The 19,811-nt window shown below is 38.4% G+C and overlaps 4 protein-coding genes across 4 annotated transcripts; 2 read left to right on the top strand and 2 right to left on the bottom strand.

Moving 5' to 3' along the window:
• Positions 1 to 544: 544 nt before the first annotated feature.
• Positions 545 to 1,504, top strand: N7509_005373 (putative short-chain dehydrogenase/reductase family protein; the record flags this gene model as incomplete). Its single annotated transcript, XM_056630010.1, has 1 exon — positions 545 to 1,504. The coding sequence occupies one exon, from the start codon at positions 545 to 547 to the stop codon at positions 1,502 to 1,504; it is 960 nt and encodes a 319-aa protein (XP_056489312.1).
• Positions 1,505 to 3,401: 1,897 nt separating this feature from the next.
• Positions 3,402 to 5,093, top strand: N7509_005372 (uncharacterized protein; the record flags this gene model as incomplete). Its single annotated transcript, XM_056630009.1, has 1 exon — positions 3,402 to 5,093. One exon carries the CDS (start codon positions 3,402 to 3,404, stop codon positions 5,091 to 5,093), a length of 1,692 nt encoding a protein of 563 aa, XP_056489311.1.
• Positions 5,094 to 6,466: 1,373 nt separating this feature from the next.
• N7509_005371 (alkyl/aryl-sulfatase) lies at positions 6,467 to 8,314 on the bottom strand (the record flags this gene model as incomplete). The annotated part of the gene is made up of 1 exon (XM_056630008.1): positions 6,467 to 8,314. One exon carries the CDS (start codon positions 8,312 to 8,314, stop codon positions 6,467 to 6,469), a length of 1,848 nt encoding a protein of 615 aa, XP_056489310.1.
• Positions 8,315 to 16,451: 8,137 nt separating this feature from the next.
• Positions 16,452 to 17,049, bottom strand: N7509_005370 (uncharacterized protein; the record flags this gene model as incomplete). Its single annotated transcript, XM_056630007.1, has 3 exons — positions 16,452 to 16,765; positions 16,868 to 16,997; positions 17,038 to 17,049. The coding sequence occupies 3 exons, from the start codon at positions 17,047 to 17,049 to the stop codon at positions 16,452 to 16,454; spliced, it is 456 nt and encodes a 151-aa protein (XP_056489309.1).
• Positions 17,050 to 19,811: the final 2,762 nt, after the last annotated feature.

Below are 19,811 nucleotides of genomic sequence, written 5' to 3'. Positions count from 1 at the left end.
GGAAGCCCTTGTAATGTTAGCTGCGTGTAGATATCGCGTGAGTATACCCTTTAACTAGTAGTTACTAGGCAACTTTAAGTTACAGCTACTAACTAGGTACAGTCCAGACAGTTACCTATGATCTATCTACCTCAGAATATCAATTACAATCCATATCCCCCAATCTTTAGCTATACCGAAGGGTACATTTGTGGTACATTTGCTGTGTTTGCTCTCTTTGCACTCGTGGCTTGGCAGCTGACGACTTCTCTTTCCTTTTCCCTGTTCACCTTATCTCAACCTCCATCGCCCAACAGTCACCCTTTTCACAACCCTTCTCCGTGCCACCGGTCAAAATGCGTGGTTCTCGGCTTCTCGGCGTTAGTCGATTCCGTGGAGCCAAGCTGCTACCCAGGGAAGAGCACGCTTATCGCCGTCCAATCTCCGGCGCATCGCTTCGTCATGACTTTCTGCCTGCAAACGAAAGACCTACTTAAATCCGCAATTTCCTGTCCGATTTCAGACGGTGCAATTGATTTACCATTCTTTCGAATAATTCGACAAGATGCCAGGCTTTCTCTACTCCCAATTCTTCGTCCGCCCGTCCTACCCTGAGCAGTCCTTCGCTGAACAGACGGTGCTCGTTACTGGCGCCAATGTCGGCCTCGGACTTGAAGCGGCCCGCCATGTTGTTCGTCTAGGAGCTGCCCGTGTCATTCTGGCAGTGCGCAATGTACCTGCCGGCGAAGAGGCCAAGAAGGATATCGAGATATCGACTGGTCGGTCTGGTATCTGTGAGGTGTGGGAAGTTGACTTGGCCTCCTACAAGTCGGTTGTATCCTTTGGCGATCGTATCACCAAACTCGCCCGACTCGATGCGGCCATTTTAAACGCGGCAGTTGCAACTTCCAACTTTGAAGTAGCTGAGGGTTTTGAGCGTACTATTACTGTGAACGTTGTCAATACTTTGTTACTCTCGCTCTTTGTCCTTCCAGTGCTAAAGGCCACTGGCAAGAAGATCCCTAAGAGCCAGCCACGCCTCACATTCGTGGTCAGCGAAGTCCATGCCTGGGTCGGTCTCCCTGAATGGAAGTCTGATCACATCCTCCAGACCCTCTCCGATCAGCCAACAGCAAAGATGGGCGAGCGCTATCCGCTGTCGAAACTCCTTGAAGTACTATTGGTCCAAGAACTCGCTGGTCGAGTACGTGGATCAGAGGTGATTATCAACATGATCAACCCTGGCCTCTGCCATTCAGCCCTGGGACGCGAGGGTGGGTGGTCGTTTTACCTATTCAAGCTGGTTCCCGCCCGCTCTACCGAGGTGGGATCGCGTACTCTAGTCGCAGGAATCACCAGCGGGCTCGAAAGCCACGGCGCATATATGAGTGACGGACATGTTGAAAATACGGCACTTTCTCCATTTGTGCGTAGCGACGAAGGTCGACAGGCACGCATCAAGCTGTGGGATGAAGTCTCCACTATCTTGGAGGGTGTGCGGCCAGGAATTATGCAGAACGTATAGGTTACTACGGATAGCCATCAACCATAAATGTACCATAAATAAATAATAATACCACTCTGCTATATACTCACTTGAACAGACAACATTGCCAATGCAAGCTTATTGGACTCATATTATGCCAAAATCATCTGCCAAGGGAGTTGACTTGCAATTTGATAAGCACCAAAGTTACTTGCATGCCGTAGACTCAATATTGCAGCTTGCCATGGCCATAGAGGGTTCCATGTAAGAACTAGAACCATATGGTTCTTTTGTGTTACTTACTCTATACGAGTAGACGATTCGCGGAGAGGAATCTTGAAAATGAGCATAAGCATCCAGTCCCTTCACATCTACAAGGTACCCCACAGTTCATTATTACCATCTCTCGACCCCACTGAGCCTTGTGACAGCTCGGGCTGCAAAAGGCGGGGACCGTCCACAAACTCCCCGGCGGCTCCGGGAAATGACCTGCTGAAATTAACGTTCTTTTCCCCGAAGACGCAGAATTGAGAGTCAGTTCCGTGGGGCACCTCGATGAATTTCACTGCAATCTAGTTCGGAGGAACCTCGAAGCGACAGTCCTTGTCATGCAAGCAAGAAATTATTCTAGAACTGCTTGGCAGGGGGTCCTTGCTAAGACACTTGGTTAGTGTGGACGAAACTTGCCGTGTCCGGCATGCATGACCCCAATTTCTCCAATCTGCCTAAGCATTGGTGATATCATGCTGTTCCCTTGGCGTCGCGGGCTCGGAATATTTTCGGCGAAACTTTGTGTCGGGCGTCTGCATGGTGCTGCTTTTCTTGTATACGAGTATTGCTACCGTTGATTCTTCCTGAAATGCTCAATATTCAAAGTACCTGATTTGCCTGACAGTTGGATATCATCCACGGATCGGAGGTATACTTGCACATCAAAAGGGGATCTATTGGTCAGATGTAGAAGCTTTTGCCTTTTTAGGTTTTTAGCACCTTATTCTTCCTTCTGATCATGTTGTCGCCCCCGTGGCGCCGGGGAAATTGAAAAACTTGGCCTGGGGCCTTTTCCTTGGCTTACTGCGTGGTCAGATCGATATTAGCCCGTACCGGATCAGCCCAGATTCTGTTTCGGTATCTCGGTCAGTCACTTTCGGCTTCGATTTCCTGGGGTTTGAGTTCCGATCGGGTAGATTTCGGAGAATATATAGTCGGGGCCCCAGTCAACCCCGGTCCTGCTGAGCCGTCCGACTCAGTAATTGGATGTGTTTGCCCGTAACTTTGCCCGTGCCTGTTCCTTCCGAGCGGGGGCGAAGAAGGTTTTTGTCGGTATCAGTCGGCTCAGAGTACTCCGTATTGAGGCGTCTCTCATCTATTACTCCATCGAGTTTGGAATGTTGGGCCTTGAGGTTCCGGTCATACCAACAAGGACAGGGCTTGTGTTTTTAACGACCTACTTCGATTAGCTGTTCAAGAACCCCTAGCCTCGAGCTTTCTACTATTGTTGTGATTAAAATTGCCCTGACTCTTCCTCCGCATCTTGGGTCGGATTTGAAATCGTTAAATGCATTGCTTCCATCATGTAGATGCTGGGGCAGCCACTGGTGGCAATGTTGGATCTGATACCTGATACGCAGCATTCCCCGTTCTTATCCACACGGCCCCATAATAATACAAACCTGATACATATGCAATAAACCTTTCCAGAGAAGAAAGAAAAGACTTCATTGGCGGATACTCCGGGGGACCTGTGGGGTCTGGGGCACGGAGGCCGGGGATTGGGGAAAGGTACTTCGTAGTAAACTCTCCCGTAGACAAACTTTTCGGCGAAACAGGGATTATATAGAGCGCAACGGGGCCGCCTCACCTACCATTATTTTCTCTCTTCCATTCTGACCCCCCACACTACCCTTTTATCATATTGACTCGACCGACTCTCAATATGAGCGAGAAGTACGAGGAAAAACCCGATGCCGTGGGCAAAGAGTTCAGCGATGAACTCACGCCTGAGGAGCGTGAGCACGAGATCGAGACACGCGACCTACAAAGCCAGCAGTATCTCGCCAACGAAACACTGTATGACCGGGTGGCCTACGCGCAGATCCCAGTGCACATGAAGAGCCCTCGCACGCTAGTTATCACACTGGGCGTGTTCGCGGCGTTTAGCGGCATGCTGAGTGGGTTAGACCAGTCGGTGATCTCGGGCGCGCTGCCTGGTATCCGGAAGCATTTCATCGCGTCTGGCGAGTGGGCGAGCATGGACGACCCGAAATTGGCCACCGATATTTCGCTGATTTCTTCACTGATGCCGCTGGGCGCAATGGCCGGAGCGATCATCATGACACCGCTGAACCACTACTTCGGACGCCGCAACTCGATTATCATCTCATGTCTGTGGTACACACTAGGCGGCGGACTTTGTGCCGGCTCCCGCAGTGTGGCCATGCTGTTTGCGGGCCGATTCATTCTCGGCATCGGTATTGGAATCGAAGGTGGCTGTGTCGGTATCTACATCTCAGAGTGTGTGCCGCCAGAGGTGCGTGGCAACCTGGTCTCGGTGTACCAGCTGATGATCGCATTCGGAGAGATCATCGGATACGCCGCCGGTGGTGTATTCTTTGACGTACCGTCAGGAAGCTGGCGCTGGATGCTGGGCTCGTCTCTCTTGTTTTCGACGATTCTCCTGGTTGGTATGAGCTTCCTGCCAGAATCACCCCGATGGCTGGTATCCAAGGGCAAATATGGGCGCGCGTGGCAGGTGTGGAAGTCGCTGCGCAACATGGAGGACCCGAAAAGCCTGGACGAGTACGTTGCGATGGAACTCACAGTCAAACATGATGTCGAGTCTTCCGCGAATGAGAAATGGCACATGAGGTACCTGGAAGTGGTCAGACAGCCACGCAACCGACGCGCGCTTGTCTATGCCACTGCCATGATCTTCTTCGGGCAGATGACGGGCATCAATGCCGTGATGTACAACATGTCAAACTTGATGGCCAAGATGAACTTTGATGACCGCGAGTCAGTGCTGATGTCGATGGTGGGCGGTGGTGCGTTGTTCTTGGGAACAATTCCTGCCGTGTTCACGATGGACAAGTTTGGACGACGCGTGTGGGCGCAAAACATCGTGATGTTCATCGTGGGTCTGGCGCTGGTGGGCGTCGGCTACCTATACACGAACAGTGGTCTTGATTATTTCAATGAGCACAAGGCAACTGCCCTGGGCTTATTTTTCTCCGGTCTAGTGATATACATGGGGTTCTTTGGGGCGTATTCGTGCCTGACCTGGGTAGTCCCAGCGGAGAGCTTTGATTTCAACACCCGCAGCCAAGGCATGGCAATCTGCTCCGTATTCCTTTATCTGTGGTCATTCATCGTGACATACAACTTCGAAGGGATGCAGAAGGCGATGACCTACACCGGCCTGACGATCGGTTTCTTCGGTGGCTTGGCGGCACTGGGCTTCTTTTACCAGCTGTTCTTCATGCCCGAGACCAAAGACAAAACATTGGAGGAGATTGACGAGCTGTTTCTGATGCCGACAAGTAAGCTGGTCGCGCTGAACACAAGCAATCTGGGCAAGCTCTTCCGGCCCCGACACAGGCCGGAGCAGGTCGAGGCCGACAACGCCTAAGACTTGTCCTTTTCACCTACCAGACTACCGTTCACGGTACCTACACAGAGTGACAACGCTACTCAAGTCAAATATAACGAAAGCATGAGGACCAATCTACCGCCTGTTGGCGAAAATACTTTGATTTGATAGAAATCCAAACTTTCTCGCTAGATCCATCGCCGCCATTCCGTAGCACTTGTTGTCCTGTCAAGGAGGAAGCAACAGCGTAGAGCGAGAACCTGTATATCTGAAAAAGACATTTGCCATCCATGCGAAGCATATCATCTGATCGTAATTTAATTTTCGATTCTCTTATCTTACAACCCTGGCATAAGAAACATCAGGTTACTCAGTATATGTGGCCATATATTGGGCTATATTTCTTTTTAGATTTTGTTTATGGGTAGAGGTATATCCCCGCTCTATACTCACCCTATAGCGGGTATAGGCTAAAAAGGCGTATCTATCACCGGTATACCCAGGGTAATGGCCATCTAACAGTTTAACAACAACAAATCTTAAGTAGCCCATATCTACAACAATCAGAAAGGGCACTATACCGGCCATATTCTGTACCAGGAACGAGAAATCAACTCACCCTATAACTAACCCTTCAATAGAATACCCATTATATCAATTCAAGTTTATTTGGTGGTATAGTGTCCCAAAACTGGTCACTCTCTAGATGACTTTCCAGCCCTACCACCAAGAGACCCTAGACTGTATTAGGTAAAAACTCAGAATATCAATATTCCTGTTGCTGTCTCAGTACCACGGTTTACTTTGGTTAAAATACAGTACCTTATATCATAACTGTTTTAGGCCAAATAAATCAACGCCCAGAGCTGGAGAGCACCATAAGGGTCTTGTGACCTAATTACCACCCTCTACCACTCCCGTATCCAAGTAACAATTGAGAGGAAGGTTTGGCACCGTACACTGCAAATAGCAACTTACATTGCTTGGCTACTGTACTGGCAGACCACTCATTAACTTGCTTTATCATACTAATTGTTCAGTCACAGCTCTCTCTATCTAAAACTTTAACATATGTAGTAGAAGCTAACACACAAACATGTTAATCAAAACATGTACTAGTAATATCTTCCCCTGGGATAACTTATAATCCTTTCTGTAGTGATGATACTTAATTCCCAAATGGGTCCAGAATGAGCACATATTTCACGATCCCGAAGTCCATAGCTTAGAAACCATAAATACAACTTCTGCATGTATCATCGGAGCAATCCTTGTCACGATGGCCTTCTCACAGAAGACCATGCGGCATCTCGTTCGGAAAGCATTTCCCAGTGTTTGGCTAACGAACTCTATAGGCCTAAAGGAAGTTGAGCCTCTTGCCTACATATGAGACACTCACAGATTTTTCAATTTCAGGAAAGAACTAATTTAATCAAATTAAGGAACAACGATGTTGAATGCTGGGTTAGGCGTGACAAGCAATGAAAGTAATTTTTGCCAGTATGAGCGGTCCCGTGTTCTTCAATAAAAATATTCCCTTCTTGGCCTTTCTCGTTATCAGTGAGTACCTGTATCAATTTATGGAATGAAAGAGTTCCAGAAAAATTGACCTTTTCCAGCGATGACTTCTTGCAAACTTGTTGGCCAGTGCGGTGAATTAATGCACCATTGCTGACAATTAAACGGCAATGCTCATCTCGATCCGTCACATAGAGATCAAGAACAAAATCCTGCTCTTGAGCCCGAGAACCGTCTAGCCGAACTGCTAGTGATGCAAACAAATGATGAAGTGATAATGCCTCACTGACTCCAGTCTGGCCGGTCAGAACATTCTTCTTTGGCTGGTGGCCACGTAACTCCATTGCTCCGCTGATATAAAAGTTCCTCCAAGGGCCATTCTCACAACCATACCCCAGACTTTCGTAAGTAGAAGCTAGTAAATTTCTTGCCTCTTGATTTTCTGGGTCAGTGAACACTGCATGATTGAGTATTGTGACGGCGAAGCGAAGATCTCCTTGTTCACAAAATTTCTTCGCTTTTTGGAGTACTTCTTCGACACCACCCATGCAAGAGACGTAACGTTTCGCGGCTTCGGTTGGCGGATGCTCCCATAAATGGGCTGGATTACCATCGAACCATGTCATGTATCGCTGGTAGATAGCTTTGACATTGTGGCTTACGGAGCCATAGAATCCTTGCGTATGCCAAGCCTCTCGTAGTTGGGCCGGAAGCTCCATTCTTTCGGCAATTTCGATGCCAATCAGGCCCTCATTTATAAATCGTAGAGTTTGACCATGCAAGAAGGCATAGAGATCTCGCTGCTGACTAAGAAATTCGACAATCTTTGCTTGACCCCAAGTAGGCCAGTGATGAGAAGCAAACACAATGTCTGTTTTTTCAGCAAAAAGAATGATTGTCTCGTCCAAGTACGAAGACCAAGCGAGGGCATCTCTGACTTCCGCTCCTCTTAATGTTGCGACGTTGTGGAGGCATTGCGTCGCATTTTCAGCAACACACAGAGCTCGATGCTGAGGTAGATAAAAATTCATTTCGGCAGGTGCTTCTGTTCCGGGGGTAACTTGGAATACAAACTCTATTCCGTCGACCACCTCCACCTGGCCAGTATGCGTGATATCAACCGACGGAGGCACTAAGGTCACCCTTCCCGTCGATACAGTTGCACCCAAACCGCAGCTGATTTGACCGAAGGGGCCTTTTGGCAGCTGATCACCATACATATATGCCGCTCTGCGAGCCATGGCATTGCCCGCATAAACATTCTCTGAGACTGCGTGTTCGAGAAATCCATGAGGCGCCAGGATTGGGATAGCATTGGTCTGGTGCCCTCCTAGAATTCCTTTTGCACCGCCAAAGTGATCAGCATGTGAGTGTGTATAGATCATTCCAAGCACAGGTTTTTTGCCGCGTTGTTTGTAATATAAATCGAGGGCTGCCTCAGCACATTCGACTGAAGTAAGAGGGTCAACCACAACGACGCCACAAATCCCCTCGATAATAGTCATATTTGAAAGGTCGAAACCACGAATCTGGTATATGCTGTCGGTAACCTTGAATAGACCTTGTTTGCTTACAAGTTGCGCTTGTTGCCATAGTTTTGAATTGGCAGTCTCTGGGCAAGACGTGGATGTCAAGAAAGAATATGCCTCATTATTCCACACAATACGGCCATCGATATCCTCAATTATGCAAGGTTCGATCTTTGCCACGAAGCCGCGATCGGCGTCCTTGATTGATTCCATAGTTAATTGTAGTGCTGCGCGAAATATGCCATTCAATAGCGATGATGGTGCGTCAAATATATCATTAAAAGAACTGAGCTATGAATACGACATCATAACCAGGTCAACCACCTGTGTCTGTTTTGAAATCTATGACGTTAACACTTGTAGATTTAATTTCGATACAATAGGGATCGAGTTGATAAACGATGACTAATCCACAAGATGCTTGGTCCAAGAGTTGCGCGGGGCCCTCTGTAATGATGTCACTAAATCCCAATAGCAAGCAAACTTGAGTAGAATGTAGTCAGCTCCTAGTATATTTTATATGTTGTAAAGATTGTTCACATCAATTAGAAATTCATCTATCAGCTCACAATATTATATATATGCCAGACTAATGGGAGTCATCCTCTTGGAGTCAAACCCTCACAGCTGTAATACTCTGGATCAGGCCTACTTCCCTTTTGGGCTTAGTACGATACTTGCAGCCTATCTGCGAGGCCTCACCTACTGTTTTCATCTCTTCTCCACACTTAGTATCGCGTATTCAATATACTTATTTCTTACAATAGGCCTCTATTACATAATACTAAGTATCTTTTTAACTTTTCAACCCCTTTTTTATCCTAACTGGGCTATTTCGATGCGTTCCGACGTATTATAACCGACAGCAGGACTTACTATCTCTTACCTCTCGTCTGAGTAAGTATACCTTTCTAAAAGTACCGCTGACAGTAAGAGTACTCTGAACCTCAAATCCCCTAAACTTTAAACTGACTGAACCTCCTAAACTAACTGTAACGAACTCAGGTTGTTACTGTTCGCGGATGCCTGACGTAGATGGCATCTACTTAGGCATCCACGCCTACATGTACTTAGTTCTATCTCAGCTTCTTCTTCTCCTCAAGCTATTACTTTCGTCGAACAGCTACTGTTTCCTTTGCTTTATATGCTACGCCGTACGTTGATCTCTGTGAGCATCTGAGCATCCTTACACTAACGAGATATCTCAACCTAGAGAAGAATCTGTAGCCGGTCCTACTGAAGCCGGTCCCTCAAATAAACCTATACGACCTGTAACCTGTAGATCACGACCTTAGCTAGTCTTCTACAATAAGAAGGACAAGAATAAGGTCTATAAGATTAACAATATAAAAGACCTTACGGTCTAGATAAAGGATAACCCTAAGTTTGTATATAACGCTATCCTTAAGAAGCTTAAATTCTGGATCATAGACTATAAGAAATACTAGGAGGAGATAGCCTATAACTAAGAGGAACTGGCTAGGGCCTAATACGAGACTAATCTAGCTCTAGAAGATCTAGAATAAGTCTGTAAGGACCTTAAGGAGTAAGATAAGGAAGCCGGAGAGCAAATCTAAGCTGCCGATAAAAAGGCTAAACATCTTTAAGAGACTCTTAATAACCTCTAAGCTAACGAGGTTTATATAATTACTAAACTGACTACGTCTGAGAAAGTAGTCGCTAAAAATAAATACGTTATCCGATACCTCTAAGCAGAATACAATAAACTAATAGCTAATCTGGTCGAAGCTAACCGAGCCCGTACTTATATATCGACTACTGCTGCAGATATCCTACTCCCTATAATTAAGAGAAACTAGAAGCAATTATCTAAGATGCCAGATTCTCTGATGCTCTCGGATGGTAAAGAAGTTCGGCGGAGGACTGTGCTTCTGCGTTGACTTTAGGAAGCTTAACGTAATTACTAAATATAAGACTGTAAAGGTCTTACTAGGCTTAGGGGAATATAGATAGAGAAGGAATTATTATAGATAGTTGATTACTGAGTAATCAATAAGATTAAGGGCTTGGTTGCTTGATTATAGAGGATTCTGATTGTTATGTTATTATATTTCTAAAGGAAAGAAGGCCCTATTTAACCTTAGAATAGTTATACCGGATAGCTAGTATTCTAGCTATCCGGCCGGTTATCTAGTATACCGAATATCCGGTCGGATACTAAGTATACCGAAGATCCGGCCGGCTACCTAGTATACCGAAGATCCGGTGTTTTTTAGGGTTACTAAGCCTTTAACTAGATCTTAGTTATATCTGTATAATATTCATATCCCCCCTTAATCTTTATATATATGTATATATATATAAGGATTAGCTTTGAATATTAGTTATTATTTTTGGTGTATGGCTTTCAAATATATTTTTAATTATATTTTTAGTAAGTATATCAGCAATATTATCTTTTGAGGGTATTGGTACTAGCTTTATTTAGTTATTTTGTATAGCGTTCCTAGTAAAATAATATATTATATCAATATACTTTGATCTCTTATAGAATTCAGGATTTTCAGCTAATTTTTTAGCTCCTTCGTTGTCTATTAATATTATTAGTATAGTATTAGTATAACCTAGATTTAGGTAATTATTTATATATATAAGCATATTATTCAGATATATTACTTCTTTTGTAGCTTCTTTTAATGCTATATATTCAGCTTCGCAGCTTGATAAAGCTACTGTTTTTTGAAGCTAACTATTCCAGGATATAGGATTAGTTAGGTCTAGATTACTACCTAGGCTAAATATATAGCTAGTAGTAGATCTTCTATTATTAATATCATTTGCCCAGTTACTGTTACAATAACCTTTAATATATAGGTTATTACCTAAGCAGTTATATATTAGACCTTTATTATTATACTTTAGTATATAACACCATATATAGTATATAGCCTTAAAATATTCTTTACTAGGATTTAACATAAACCTAGCACAATATGATACAGGAAAGGCTATATCAGGTCTTGTTTTTAGGGCTAAATATAGTAGAGAGCCTATTTCTTTTTGATATTCTTTTATATCAGTATTACTAGCAGTAGTAGTATTTTTTATTAATTTTATTCCTGGTTCTCCAGGTATATCTTTTGGTTTGTATATATTATTGTTATATATATTAAATTTAGATAATAATTTATCAATATATTTTGTTTGATATATATATAGCTTTTTAGCCTTATAATCAATATATATATCATTACCTAAAAATGTGGTAATTTGACCTATTTCATCTAATTCAATAGATTTATTTATATTGTTTTTTAAGGCTTTTATATAGGATAGATCTTTATGTAATACTAGTATATCATCAACGTGACATATTAGTATATAATTATCCTTTTTATTTATATATATTCCTTCGTTATATAGAAATACCTCAAAATCTAGTAGTTTCAGTACTGATTTTAGGTATTGATACCATAGTCTAGGGGATTGTTTTAACCCGTATAATGCTTTATTAAGCTTTGCATATTTATTATTATATTTAGGATTATTATATAATCCTATTGGTAATATAGTATATATATCAGTATCTATATTAGTATAGCAGAAAGCGTTTTTAACGTCATATTGCCATATATATAGGCCTTTATTAACAGCTATTAGTAATAGCATATACTATAATTCTGTTCGGTATGTTGTTGAAAAGGTTTCTAGGAAATCTATTCCTAATCTTTAATTAAAACCTTGTATAACCTATCTAGCTTTATATCTAATAGTATTATTACTATTAGTAATATAACTAGTATTATTAGCTGTTCTGCTTATAGTAGGTTTTATCTTAAAAACCCATCGGCTATTTATAGGGGTTATATTATTAGGTATATCAACAATATCCCAGGTCTTTTGGCTGACTAGGGTATTATTTTCAGCTATACAGGCCTTTTGCTAATATAGGCTATCAGGGCCTTCTAGGGCCTGTTTTAGTATATTAGGCTCCGTTGTAGTAGTTGTAGTTAAAACAAAGTTTAATATGCTACTATATATAGGCCTATATATAGCTTCTACTGCTGTATCAGACAGAGTATAGAGTATATTATTATTGTTATTATTATAGTATATATTATTTTTTATTGGTATTTAGACCTTAATTTTATAAGAGGGATCCTCTGCTATTTTTATATATTCTTTTGCTCTTGTATTTATCTTATATATTAAGGGTTTAGGGTTTTAGGGTTTTCAGTGTAACCCTTTTATTCTTGTTTAGATATATATTAGTTATATTATCCTTAATATTATCGAAATTATAGTATTTATTTTCTAGGATTATAATATCTCTTGATATTATTGTAGTCCTTTTATTAGGTATATAAAGCTTATAGTAGCTATAATCAGTATAGCCTACTAATATAGCTTTTTCCTGCCTAGGTTCTAGCTTAGTTATTTGCTTATTAATAGTATAATAAGCAGTAGAACCCTATATTTTTAATTAATTATATATATCGATAGAGGGTTTTGTTTTATTATATAACTTATAAGGTGTTTTAAACCCTAGAGCACTATGTGGTATTCTATTATATAAATAGGTAGCTGCTAATAAGGCTTTACCCTATAGGTATCTAGGATAATTACTATTAGCCAGCATTGCCCTTACCTTATTTAATAAGGTAAGATTTATACGCTCTATTAGGCCATTAGGCTCCTTTGTATAAGCAGGACTAGTATTATGTATAATACTATATTTGTTTGTTATATTTTTAATTGGTTTATTAATGTATTCTTTACTATTATCAGTAAATAGTTGTTTTATATTTATACTAATTTGATTAATTTTTTATTAAGGCTTTTATCCTTTTTAAAGCTATAATAGCTTAGTTTTTATTTTTTAATAATATAGTAAATAGATAGCGGGTTTGCTTATCTAGAAACGTTATATAATATATATAGTTATTATATATTTTTGGTGTTATAGGACCACCTATATCACTATATATTCTTTCTCCTCTTTTATAGAGAGTAGTATTATTAGATCTTTTATTTATATATCTTTTTGCCTTAGATCTTAGGTATATATTATAGTTTTTAACTATTTTATATAAGTATTTATCTGATATTTTTATATTTATAATATTGCTTAGTATATATTTAAGGGCCTTAGGACCAATATAGCCTAATCTTTTATGCCAGTTATTTATCTCTATATCTTTATCTTCTAGATATAGTAGCTTATTTTGATATTTTATATTAAATATCTTATTAGGATATAGTATATTAGTATTGGTTTTATACAGGGTATCTTTATATCCTTTTATTGTTGGTTTTTTATTATTATATATATATACACTATTTTCTTTGAAAATAGATATACCTTTTAGTCTATTAGTGCTTAGTATATTAATACCTAATTCAGGCATATATAGCACGTTATACATTATATATATATAGTTTAGATTAGTCTGTATAATAATAGTTCCTTTATATTTTATTAGTAATTTTAGTGCTTTTCCCCAGTTTACTAATTCATTTACTGCTTATTTATAATAAAAATAATTTAAATTTATAATAACAGAGACAGTAGCAGCAGTATTAATAATAAAATTATAAATAGGTCCAATCTAATAGGGCAGTTTGCCTAGATAACCTTTATTATTTGTAAGTATATTTTTGTTATTTTTAGGGATATTATTAACACTTATATTATTATTAAGATCTAATAGAAGATTATTAATCTCTATATCAATATCCTGAATAGGTATAGTATTAAATTTATCTGAATCAGATAGAATAGTATTAATAACAGCAACTTAATCGTTATCTTGTAGGTTTTTGGTTTTGTTGTTTTTGTTGTTTTTGTTGTTTATATTATTTGTAGCATTTATATCATTTATATTAATTAATTTCCACTAATCTAGACGCTTATTAGGATATAGGAAATAATAATCATTAACATTATGATTAGTTTTGTGATAATTTTTGCAGAATTTGCCTTTATAAGGCTGTTTTTTCTATAGTTTTTTGGTGATTTTGTTTGTATTATTTTTGTTTTTGTTAAAGACGGAGTTATTAATACTATAAATAGTATTATCTTCTTTACTACGTAATTTATCAATAAGGGATTTTATTAATGAATCAATAGTATATACCTTAGGATCATTATGTAGAGATTACGTAATATTCTGTATAAATCCTGAATAGTCTTCGTCTAGACTATTTAAAATCCAGGCAATAACTACCTGATTAGGTAGTATAATCTCCTTAGATTTTAGGTCACTAATAAGCAGTTTTACCTTATTAAGGTATTGCTCTATAGTGTCAAAATCTCCCAGAGTAGTATTAAAAAATTCTTTTAATACTAGGAATTCAGTAGTAAAACCCTTAGGATTAAATAATTCCTTTAGGGTATTCTAGGCCTGAATAGTACTAGTTTCATCCTTTATATATAATAAAGGGTTATCGTCATATAATAGCTTAATAATAGCTAGTTCCTTCCTGTTTTTTGCAGGAGTTATAGTGGTTTCATTAGATATTGTTCTATCTGGGTCTAGGGTATCGAACCCTAAATCCTCTTTAACCAATAGAGCGTAGGCCCTAATTGACTATATAGTATAATTTTCGATGCCTGAGAGCTTAGGCACCTTAATTTTTTGAAGATTTGCTATAGTATATAATATATATATATATATATATATCAATAGGTTTTGTATATTTTTGAGGTTTGTTGAGATTTCGGCCGAAATACGGGGGTATCTCGGATTTAATATTTTTAGGCTTCAAAAGTTCCCAAACAGGGAATAAAATAAAAAGAGGGCAAAAAGTATATATAAAAAGGTGGTATAGCCAGATATAGATAATCCGGGCTCATAACCTATAAGACTGTAAAGGTCTTACTAGGCTTAGGGGAATATAGATAGAGAAGGAATTATTATAGATAGTTGATTACTAAGTAATCAATAAGATTAAGGGCTTGGTTGCTTAATTATAGAGGATTCTGATTATTATGTTATTATATTTCTAAAGGAAAGAAGGCCCTATTTAACCTTAGAATAGTTATACCGGATAGCTAGTATTCTAGCTATCTAGCCGGTTATCTAGTATACCGAAGATCCGGCCGGCTACCTAGTATACCGAAGATCCGGTGTTTTTTAGGGTTACTAAGCCTTTAACTAGATCTTAGTTATATCTTTAACTAGATCTTAGTTATATCTGTATAATATTCATACTAAAAAAGGATAGTTACCCCTTACTACTAGTAGACAAACTTCTACAGTAAGTAAGCAAGGCTATAATCTTTATAAAACTAGATATTTAATAAGGTTTTTACCGGATTAGGATATACCTAGACTTGGAGGGCCTAATAACCTTTAAAATAAGATATAGGCAGTTTAAATATACAGTAATACTGTTCGGTATAACTAACAGACCTATAATATTCTAGTGCTATATTAATAATACGTTAAGAGACTGTCTTAATATCTACACTACAGTATACATAGACAATATACTTATCTACAGTAAGTCTCTCAAAGAGTATAAGGAGTATATTAAAGCTGTCCTAAAGTATCTCTAAAAGACCAGACTACAGATTACATTGTATAAATAGACATTGCCAGAACCTATGTCAACCATAACCTAACCTAACCTAACCTAGCCCAAAATAGGTTTTAGGTCTAATTCTATAACCTACATAGGGACCCAGTGGGTCCCTATTTTAGTGTAAACAGAACAAATATACTAAGTATTTAAATACAGTCTGTATTAGATCTGTTTTTAGGCCTTATATATTGTCACAGGATTTTGACAAGTTGCTGCGCGCTACCTTAGTATATATATCGGTGCCTAGGAATATCAAAGCAAGAGCTTTGATTAGGCCTTGCCAAAGCCCGCGGGCTTTTGGGCTCGGGCCTATCCGGGCCGCTAATTTGGCGGGCCGGATAGCCCGGCCCACGGGCTCAGGCCTATACCTAAGGCCCACGGGCCGCTAGTAACGGGCTTCGGGCCGCTAGTAAAGCCCGGCCCACAGGCTCGGGCCTCAATCTAAGGCCTGCGGGCTTTCGGGCCCGGCCTACGGGCCTGTAAACAAGACAAACACTAGAAAATTTAAATAGTGTATAAGTTATTTATATTTCTAAGGTATTATATTATAATAATTAAAGCTTAAAGATATATATTATAGTTTCAAAAAGAGAATTTTATTAAAGTCTAACTAGTACAGTTCAAACATATTATAGCGTCTTGCCCGTTTGCGGCTCCTACCTAATACTTAAAGCTGAGTCTCTGGTAGAGGAAGTAATCCTAAGTCAGAATAATTATCTTAATTAGGCTTAGATCCATAAGCAATAGTCCTCTGTATACTAAGTAATTAATCTGCTACAGCTACTACTAAGGCTTATTCAACCTAAGCTATATCCTCCTCCTTATTATTACTAATAGGCTCTAGCTTATCTTTCTCTCCTGATACTCTTCTTTCCTCTCGCTCTGCTTCTATATCTTGTTGTAAGAGATATACTTCTTGAATTATTAAATCTGCAGTTTTATTCTTAAAATCAGAGGTGTAATTTAGCATTATAAAATCCTGAATTATTGTAGGATTTAGTGAGCTACGTTGATAATAGCAAATATTACGAGCTAAGTTGAATAGACGCTCAACACCTATACCAGTTACAGGGGCAGCAAGAAAGTCCTTTACAAGATATATAAGTAAAGGATATTCTTGTTAATAATCCTTCCAGTAAGTTAGAATACTCTTTGCTTTTTGTATTCCTATAAATACTTAGTAATAGCTTTTCTTATATTGAATAATTAGAGACAGACCTGCGTTAAGATACCGACTAACTTCATCCTGATTGTTTTGCTGTAGATCTCCTACTACTAAGCTTTCAACTAAATACTTAATATTATCAAAGCTTTTATAATTAGAGCTATTCTTATATAGATTATCAGTCTGGATATTAAGTTGTTAGTTTTTATAGGTCTTAAAATACCGCTGTAGACATTATCGATATCTGTAGTCCTAGGGCATAGGATTATTTTTGCCTTATACCTATTTGCGGGTAGTAAAGAATCTTAATTTTTTCTAAGGATAAAGGATTATTACAATAGCAAAAAGATCACTATAAGAGTTATAAGTCTGAGAATAGTATTTATTAAGCTTTTCCTGTATAGCCTTAAGAGCAGTAAGTATTAGCTTCTTCTAAGAAACCCTTTTCCTACTAAGTTAATTAATAGATTTCTCTAGATAATTAAATAGCTAATTATAAATTATAAAGACTAAATAAATTATAATATTCTTTATTCTGGAGAGGGCTATTATATATTTAAAGAAAGGATCTATAATCTAAAGAAGATAATCTACTTAGCGCTATTACTCTTAATTAAGTATAAGGTATAAGGTATTCTTTTTAAGACAGAATTAATCAAAGAAAAGCTGTAGACGTTTTGCTCAGCAAAGCATCAGAAAGGTAGAGTTCTAGCGTATTCTAACATTTTAAATTAGAAGAATTCTGTATTGATTAGGCTAGAGATTCAGAAAGCTCTTATAACGTTTAGAGCTTGTATTAATATAGATTATAAGACTACGAACCTAGAAATATAGTATATTAGTATTTAGTCTTTCTCTAATATAAGGAAAGAATTAATACTTACTTTCTTAAGAGTATAGATAATCTCTCTTTTCCTCTGATTTTTATATATTACTTAGTCCTTCTTATTCAACCAGTACTCAGTTATATTATTTTTTAGCAATACTTTTATACGGCCGAGAAGCTAATTCAACGTAAGCTGTATAATATATACAAGATATAGAATCCGGACGATTTGTATCTGCTTACGAAAAGGCTCTAGCTCCTTAGATTTATAAAGACTTTATATTAATGTTTTATTATTAGATATATTGTTAGTAGTAACCGTAAGGACCTAGTCTAATAGCTTATACTTCTGCAGAATTATAATTAGGACCTTTGTAAGGTTAGGACCTAAATATTCCCCAGAAAGAGGCTTAAAGCTAAGTAAGAGCTCTCGATAGTTCTAATTAGTATTAATAAAATAGGCAGTAATTACTATAAAGGCCTGCTAGAATAGAGAGATCTAGCAGTTAAGGATAATTAAAAGCTTATTTTCCCTAGAAAGTAACTCTAGTATCTTCTCCTAGTACTGTATTACTATAAGGCTAAGCTTAAGCTTTATAACCTTAGGGCTTAGAATTAGAAGCCTTAAAGATATCTGTTGTACTATTTATATTAACTTAATAAAGTTAGGATATATAAGTAGTTAAAATAGAAGACAGGATTAAGAGATAAGACGTAGTTAAGCAGCGTTCTATAAAGCAGTAGTAATCTAGGTAGTATAATTAGCAACCTATAAATAATATCTTAATTAGTAAACTAGAGATATTTATTAGAATAGTATATAGATAGGGTAGCTTACCGGTTTTATAAACTTCTTAATCTTATTCTGTTTACAAGAAGTCTTATAACTTAGGCCTTTAAAATAGCGGCCTATTATAGTCAAACTACTATCATCTTTAGGATGCTTTAGGATAGTCTGATAAGCCTAACAGAGTACTTTTAGTATACCTAAATCTGCCTCTGCTATTTGTTGAAATCTCTGCTATAAGCTAGAGCTCTGTTTAGTATCCTAGCGTATTCTGCTTATACGTTTATAGTCGGTTTAAAGCTACCAAGATAAAAAAAGCTCTAAATCCTTTATTATATTATAGATAGCGTAGGTACGATAGCGACGTTTGTAGTAGAGGGTAACTTATTAAATTTCCTGTAGGATAGGGTTTAGGCCTCCTAGCTAATTCAGAAGATATAAAGCACTGGCTAAAGGGGCAACTGAGTATATATTAGATAGTGCGTTAGAGGGTAGAAGTAGGTAGGAAGCCTTACTAGGTAAGGGGTTAATAGGAATTATAAGAGGTATATCTAACAAAGAGTCTGGTAGGGTATCTTTATTAAAAACAGATACCTAGTCTGCTGAAAGCTAAGAGAATTAAGATATAAGTAAGAGTAGGAACTAGCCGCTAGTAGCTTAGATATCTTAAAAGCCTTATCTCTATTTATAAAAGTATAAAATATTTAGAAGATAGTAGCTTAAGATCTATAATTAATTAGAAAGAAAGGACGTAGTAGATTTTATAGACTGTCTAAAAGCCTATAGGCCAGTAAAAAGCCTATAGGCTTCTAAAAAGCCTGCTAACCTCTAAAAACTCTCTTTATCTAGTAGGTCTTTTAGCAGAAAGATTATAGATAATTATCTCTGGGTAGAAAGATAGGGGTAGCTTAGCTTTTAGCAGAATAATTAGGGTAGTATCTTATAATACTTTAAGGCTGTCTAGTTTATATATCTGATTAATATATTCGGGGATATAGGGAAGTAGATAATAGGGTATAGCTAGTGCTAAACCTAGCGTATATCTAGTAGCAAGCCTAGCAATTATATTGTCAGTATTTAAATTAGCAGGGATTTAAGTAAGGGCTGTTAGGCAGAAGGGTAGAGAAACTACGTATCAGAAAATAAGAAGATCACAGAGTGGATATACAAACTAGGTTTAGGTAGCAGAAACTCTTAGATACTAATTAGCTCCTAGCTTAAGATAAAGCGGGTACCTAGGGTTAATCTGTATAGGGACAGCCTGCAGGCCTGTTAGCCTGTAGGCCTATTAACTATACTCGGCCTAAAATCGATATTCGACCAGTACTTAATAATAACTTCTAGTAAAAAGAACTCCCTAGAGATAAAAGTTACCCTAGAACAA

Source organism: Penicillium cosmopolitanum, assembly GCF_028827165.1.
Source record: "Penicillium cosmopolitanum strain IBT 29677 chromosome Unknown utg000006l:49.0-5199605.0:1.0-5204138.0, whole genome shotgun sequence".
Taxonomy (NCBI): Eukaryota; Fungi; Ascomycota; class Eurotiomycetes; order Eurotiales; family Aspergillaceae; genus Penicillium; species Penicillium cosmopolitanum.
The sequence above is the reverse complement of the archived record's forward strand: the minus strand, read 5'-3'. Positions and strand labels throughout refer to the sequence as shown.